This window comes from Quercus robur, chromosome 10 (genome assembly GCF_932294415.1).
Source record: "Quercus robur chromosome 10, dhQueRobu3.1, whole genome shotgun sequence".
NCBI classification, from domain to species: domain Eukaryota; kingdom Viridiplantae; phylum Streptophyta; class Magnoliopsida; order Fagales; family Fagaceae; genus Quercus; species Quercus robur.
In genome coordinates this window covers 19829297-19836251 of record NC_065543.1, presented here as the reverse complement: position 1 = coordinate 19836251, position 6955 = coordinate 19829297, and the positions used below count along the sequence as shown (strand labels likewise).

The 6955-nt window shown below is 36.5% G+C and overlaps 1 protein-coding gene across 2 annotated transcripts; it reads left to right on the top strand.

Moving 5' to 3' along the window:
- The first annotated feature begins 1446 nt into the window (after positions 1 to 1446).
- LOC126701923 (phosphatidylinositol 4-phosphate 5-kinase 2-like) lies at positions 1447 to 6732 on the top strand. 2 transcript variants are annotated; one of them, XR_007647557.1, is made up of 9 exons: positions 1447 to 3121; positions 3379 to 3543; positions 3698 to 3863; positions 4087 to 4197; positions 4329 to 4522; positions 4678 to 4808; positions 4899 to 4983; positions 5934 to 6525; positions 6618 to 6732. XR_007647557.1 is itself a non-coding variant. In XM_050400372.1 (8 exons), exons 1-8 carry the CDS (start codon positions 2100 to 2102, stop codon positions 6259 to 6261), a joined length of 2202 nt encoding a protein of 733 aa, XP_050256329.1. In that variant the 5' UTR covers positions 1447 to 2099; the 3' UTR covers positions 6262 to 6732. The 2 variants fall into 2 exon arrangements, 1 of the variants encoding a protein (XP_050256329.1); XM_050400372.1 differs by having other exon boundaries at positions 5934 to 6732.
- The last annotated feature ends 223 nt before the right edge of the window (positions 6733 to 6955 follow it).

Here is a 6955-nt window from a genome sequence, read left to right as displayed (position 1 = left end):
CATCATATTCTCGACGTACGTACTCTTTGTTAGCCTTGAGCAAATTAGGGGTCTGTTTGAATACTACTTATTGCTGAAAACTGAAAACACTGTAGTAAAATAAATTTTAAATGTGTGAATAGTGCTGTGGGACCTAATTTTAAATGGAAATTTGTGTTTGGATGACTTTTGTAGGTCCATGAACAGTGCCATGGGACCCACATTTTTTCAAAAAAATGCACAAACGCTGGCTTAAAACACTTCCCAAACGCACACTAGGTCAAATTGGGCTTTCTTTGGCTTGGACTGTATTAGGCCAGTTTTAGGGTTCTTATCCTCATTGGATTCCACAAATAATACTGATCAGTTTGGTAGTAATTTGATTTCTCGTCATTAGGACTAGGGGCTCGGATATAAGTTAGAACGAAATGAGGTATCTACACCAACCCTCAAAATGAAAACTCGTGAGATAATTGAAATACTTATAAAATATATATTCATTCCACTAAATAAAGAATGATTATTGATTTTCAATGCTACAGAACAATATACAATTTTATATATATGAAAATGATCCATCTTTGTTTCAAAACAAATTGACAGAGCTTTTTTTTTTTTTTTTTTTTTTTTTTTTTTTGTGTATTGCTATCAATTGATGCAACATCCATGTCGGGAGTAAGAAGTTGGAGACAATTTTCTATTTTTAATTTTGTTGGTCAGACCTTTTTGGTAGGGTATTTTTTCATTAATAACAGATGGTTATTGACAGGCGTGATTTATTTATTTATTTATTATTTTTTTTTTTTGAGAATGAATTGACAGGCGTGATTAGTTGGACTCCAGACACATAAAACAAATTTAAAAAAAAGGTAAGCATTGGCCCATAGAGATAACAACAAAAAGACATATAAGTTACACAAAAATACCGGATGCACTTAGGAAAATTATTAACCATTTATTTTTAAAAAGTTTTTATAGAAAAAAAAAATTAATATTATTATAGTTTTTTAATTTTCCATAAAAGTTGTGTCATAACTTTCCTAAAATGAATTGTTAATCATTACCCTAAAAGCACTCGTTAACATTATCCTAAAAAAATTTCCTCCATTTTGATATACATATATATATATATATATATATATATATATATAAGATTTTGCTAATGTGTGTCACAATAATTAATCATTTTTGAAAAAAAATTTCTCGAAAATTAAAAAAGTATTGACAGTTTTTTCAATTTCTGAAAAAACATTTCTAAAAGTAGAATGCTTTAATGTGTGTTGTGTTCATATGTTAACCGGACTCATTTATATATATATATATATATATATATATATATATATAAAACCCATACCTTGATTCTAGATGATATCGTCAGCAAGAATCACATATGGTAAGCGAAAGCACAGGCAGGATTTTCGGAATTAAAAAAAATAAAAATAGAATCAAAGGGTATGTTTGTCCGTGGCAGTCAAAAAAGCAAAAGCAAAAAATTGCTGGTATGGAAGACTTGTTAGAGTTGAGGCCTAGGACTGGCACGCACATCCCTCTCTTCTTCTAGCAATGTGAGAGAGAGAAAACGAGTGTAGAAAGACACGGACACCACCACCAAGTCCAACAACAACACCGAGGTTTTCTCACTTTCCCTATGCATTTTGCAATTTTAGACAGAAAAAGCCAGCTAGCCTATAGTGCCTATACCAAACCAAAAACCAACCGATAGTAGTAGAATTGTACACTACTCTCTCTTTCCCTTTCCCTTTCTCTTTTTACTTTTCTCAGTTATGGTAGATAGTCATACTAGTATTACTCTAGTATCATACTATCTATCTTTAGTCTTCCCAAACCCAATGCTTATTTTTTCCTTCTCTTTTAGTATTTATCTAACAAAAATGAAATACTAGTACTAGTACTACCATTTTATGTCCGTTTTTCTTTGTTTGTGCAATTGTACAAGGATCCTCTTTTCAACTCTCAAATCCCAAATCTCAAAACCAAAACCAAAATACACTATTTTTTTACCAATGCGTTTCGTACTCAGTTTTCGGTGACACCCACAAATTCCAAAAACACAACCAAAGTTAAAAAAACAAGAACAAAAAAAAAAAGCAGCAGCAGAAATGCAAGAGACAATCCTAAGTGTTCTTTCCGACCAACAACCCAACAACAAGAAAAAATCCGAAGAAGATGATGAAGAAGAAGAAGTGGAGTTGGTGGTACCACCGCCATGTCTGGTGGTTGGTCGGACTCGATCCCCAAGTGGGTCGAGGCGCGTGTCTCCCACGGCCTCTCCTACCACCGTGGAGAAACTACTTCCAAATGGAGATTTGTACAATGGAACATATTCAGGGAACGTGCCACACGGTCATGGCAAATATCTGTGGTCAAATGGGTGCATGTACGAAGGTGAGTGGAAGAAAGGGAAAGCGAGTGGGAAAGGGAAGCTTTCATGGCCATCAGGAGCTACCTATGAAGGTGATTTCAAGTCTGGGAAAATGGATGGGTTTGGTACTTTTATTGGAATCGACGGTCACACTTACAAAGGGTCTTGGATTGCAGATCGAAAGCATGGATATGGTGAAAAGTTTTATGCCAATGGGGATATCTACAGAGGGTTTTGGAAAAGGAATTTGCAGGATGGTCAAGGAAGGTACATGTGGAGCAATGGGAATGAGTATGAGGGTGAATGGAAGAATGGGATTATTTCTGGAAATGGGGTTTTGGTTTTGAGCAATGGGGATAAGTTTGATATGTGTTGGGAAAATGGGGTCCCGAAACCGAAAGGGAATGGTAATATTGTGAATGTGAACGCTACTAGGAAAAGGTCTTCAGTGGATGTGGTGGAGAATGTGGATTTGGATGTGGTGAGGAATGTGAATCTATTCCCTAGGATTTGTATATGGGAATTGGATGCTGAGGCTGGGGATATTACTTGTGATATTGTGGATAATGTGGAGGCTGCGTCTATGTTTTGTAAGGATGGGAAGGAAGAGCAGTGTGTGAATCATGGAAATTGGGGTTGGCAGACACCCCCGAGTCCTGGTTTGATGGCTAATGATGAGGAAGTTAAGAAACCGGGTCAGAAGGTTTCCAAGGGACACAAGAACTACGATTTGATGATCAATCTCCAAATGGGTATTAGGTACATACTTGTTTTTTTTGTCAATTTAGGAAGTAGTAAAACAATATGTCTTACAGAATCGTGTGGCTGACCTTCACTAGTCTATTGAGATCCTAGCCGACACCAAAAATTTTGGGACTAAGATTTAATTGATATTGTTTGCTGTTGTTGTTTAATTTTTTTTTTTTTTTTTTTTCATTTATGATTTTTGATGATTTGGTGTGTTGGAGTACTTGCATTGACAGTAGTTTTGTTTGTTTTTGTTTTTCGGCTTGCAGATACACTGTTGGAAAGGATGCTTCAATGGTGAGGGAACTTAGGCCAGGGGATTTTGATCCCATGGAAAAGTTTTGGACAAGGTTTCCACCTGAAGGATCCAAGTGTACGCCGCCACATCAATCAGTGGACTTCAAATGGAAGGATTATTGTCCCATGGTGTTTAGGTATTGCTTATTTTTTTTTTATGTTCAGTTCACATTGTGTTACACTTTAGTTGTATTTCTTTTTGGTTGGATTCACAATTTTATTGGAAACTTGCATTTTTGATGATTTTCCTATCAAATGGTGGTAACTAGTTAAAGTTTGTTTGGTATTTAGACATCTGAGGGAATTGTTTGGAATAGATGCTGCGGATTACATGCTTGCTATTTGTGGAAATGATGCGCTTAGGGAATTGTCTTCTCCTGGGAAAAGTGGAAGTGTATTCTACCTTACTCAGGATGACCGGTTTATGATCAAAACTGTCAGGAAATCTGAAGTCAAGGTCAGTTGCCAGCCCCCTCGGACTTCTTAATATCAATCAATTTTGAGACTAAACAAAACACGCAACTGGAAAACTTTTAGAAAAGTATACACTACTGTGGCAGAATTGACAACAAGCAGTTGTCTTCTTCCTATACTAGTTTCCAGTTCTCACATTCTTAGCTTTGAAATACATTGAATTTATGGTCGATAGATTGTCACCATTAGTTTGTAACCTTCTGCAGGTGCTTATTAGGATGCTTCCAAGCTACCACCAACATGTTTGTCAGTACAAGAATTCCTTGGTAACAAAATTCTATGGCGTTCATTGTGTCAAACCAGTTGGCGGTCAAAAGGTATTTGGTTTTGAATGAATGATTTTTTTATTTTATTTTATTTTATTTTTTGGTTTGGTATTTCCAGTGCTTTTGCAGTTTGATGCTGTTCTATATTTAGTTTAATTTTGGTGATGTGATAAATAAATCAGACACGTTTCATCGTGATGGGTAATCTCTTTTGTTCGGAGTACCGAATCCACAAACGATTTGACCTCAAAGGATCTTCTTATGGCCGCACCACTGATAAGCCTGAGGGGAAAATAGATGAGACAACTACATTCAAAGACCTTGATCTGAATTATGTGTTTCACTTGGAACGATCATGGTTTCAAGAACTTATCTGGTAAATTCTGATGCGTCGGACGTAATCTTATTTCTTTACTTCATTACAAGCATTTCTTTTTGCTATTGCCCCTCCCCTCAAGTGTGGATGTGGAGCATGTGTGCTCCAACTATAATATGCTTGAAAGTTGGTCTTATGTCATGGTTTTTATTCAGGCAAATTGATAGAGACTGTGAATTCTTGGAACGGGAGAGAATCATGGATTACAGTCTTTTAATAGGTGTTCACTTCCGTGATGATTACTCAAGTGATGAGATGAAGATGTCACCATTCAATTTGGATTCAGGTAATTTGTCACCACAGCTTAAAAACAATACTCGGAGATATTTGTTGGACAATTAAACTGTTCTAACTACTGCGTCTTGAGCTTTTTCAGGCAAAAGTGATACGCAACATGATGAGAGAGGATATCTAATAGGCAAAGTAGAGTTGCAAGATAGTGATTGGATTATTGTTAGCGGGTATGTGTTATTCTTTAATATAGCTTCATCTCTTTATTGTTAGTTAGGTCTCGGGATTGGATTCTAGGGATATGTTTTCTTTACATCTTATACTGAATTGGTCCCGGAGAGAGTGCAGGTTGAGTTTACAAATCAGACAGTTTAGCCCACATACAACACTTTCCTTGGTATTAGAAAATATTATGTTGGGGCCCATAAATGGCATCTCCTTGACTGTTATGCATGTGCCACATGTTTAACTTTAGTGCTTATGGACCCAGTGCTCATGTTCAAGTTCAACGAGCAGAAATTTCTTCCATCTAAAAAATATCAATAAGCAATAAAATTTGTGGTCGGCATATTTATTTCCCACCCCTTTCTTTCCTCCCATTTTGAACTCAGGTATAGGATAATCCCTTTCTATGAAATTTCATCTTATTGGGTGGAGTGACTGAAAGTGACTTGAGTTGTAGTAGCAATTCCGAATATTTTCTTTCATGGGCAACTGGTCTCTGTGGGGTCACCATGCTTTCCTAGATAGAAACAAAACTTTCGCTATGAATAGTTTGGTCTGTTTTCCATTGAGACTGAGCAATCAGGGTTGCAACTTGCAAATGTTTGTTGGTGCCACGTGAAGTGGAAAAAATTTATCTTTCTCTTGTCTATTTGATAAATTTTAAATTTCACAGATCAAGGTAATTGTATAGTAATTTTTGAATTCTTAAAGAGTTTGCGAGAATTTACTTTGTTGCCTCTCAAAGTCTAGCTCTTCTAGGCTTTGCTTTGATGCTCACTTAGAGAAATAAAATAATAGGTAGGCATGAATTATGGATTTTTAAGTTATGAACTTTAGCAATGGTTAAGAGTGATGATTATGCCTATGATTGACTTGATTTGGGATGATCATGTTGATAGGTGTTTGTGTAGTTCATGTAATAATTTTGAATTCTTTTTGCACCCAAATATTCCAGGGGACCACCTATCAGGTTAGGGGCAAACATGCCTGCTAGAGCAGAAGAGAGAGTGCCAAGGGTTGGATTGGATCAGCATTCAGGGAGTGGGAGTGAAAGTAGCAATTCAACACCAACACCTCCACAGTGTGGTGGGGAGGTCTTTGACGTGATTCTTTATTTTGGTATCATTGACATTCTCCAAGATTATGATATTAGCAAAAAGCTAGAACATGCTTACAAGTCCTTGCAAGTGGATCCCACCTCCATCTCAGCCGTTGATCCGAAGCTATATTCCAAAAGATTCCGAGACTTCATTCACAGAATTTTTGTGAAGGACAAGTCATAAACAACAATTTTGAAGAAAACCCAATTCTCAGATTGTTTAATCTTATGGGTTTCAGCCCCCATACAGCAGGATGCCAGGATTTATATAAATCACCCTGGCTATGAATGCTGCAAATAGGCGGTTAAGGCTAATCAGGAAAAGAGCAGGGGATGTTTAATGGCTAATTTTTTATTTTTATTTTTATTTTTTAGGCCTTGATAAAATATAGGCAAGGAGGGCGGTTGGTGATTTCACACCAAGGTGTATATCTCATAGAAACAGCAGGTGATCACAACCTTTTTCTTTTTGGTTTTTTGGGAGTTGGGTTTTCTATTTTGTGGTGGGCAATTCAGATATATTGGTCTCTCTGGTAGCAGGGTATAGAAGATAGAGAAAATGCTTCCAGAGAAATGCGGAATAGGAGGGGATTCAATAAAGAAATGTACAGCACAAAAAGATGGGTATTGGAATTGAACAAAAATTTTGTTGGCATGTTGCTACTTGCTAAAGAGTTTTTAAAAAAGATGGTTTGCCTGGTGAACAAGAAAGAAAAAGAACCCCGGAGTCAGGACCCTCTCTCTCTCTCCCTCTTTAATATGCATTCAAAGATGTTAATTTGCTTTTTCAGCAGTGAAGCCATGAAAAGAAGAGAAAAAGCACAACAAAGATATAGTCGTTTCCAAGGCTCATGGTTCTTTCTTTGTCACTCGTCCTT

Coding starts and splice junctions, on each gene's coding strand:
- LOC126701923 (XM_050400372.1), top strand. CDS start 2,100: ATGCAAGAGACAATCCTAAGTGTTCTTTCCGACCAACAACCCAACAAC. Junction 4,198..4,328: donor AACCAGTTGGCGGTCAAAAG/GTATTTGGTTTT, acceptor TAAATAAATCAG/ACACGTTTCATCGTGATGGG. Junction 4,984..5,933: donor GATTGGATTATTGTTAGCGG/GTATGTGTTATT, acceptor CAAATATTCCAG/GGGACCACCTATCAGGTTAG.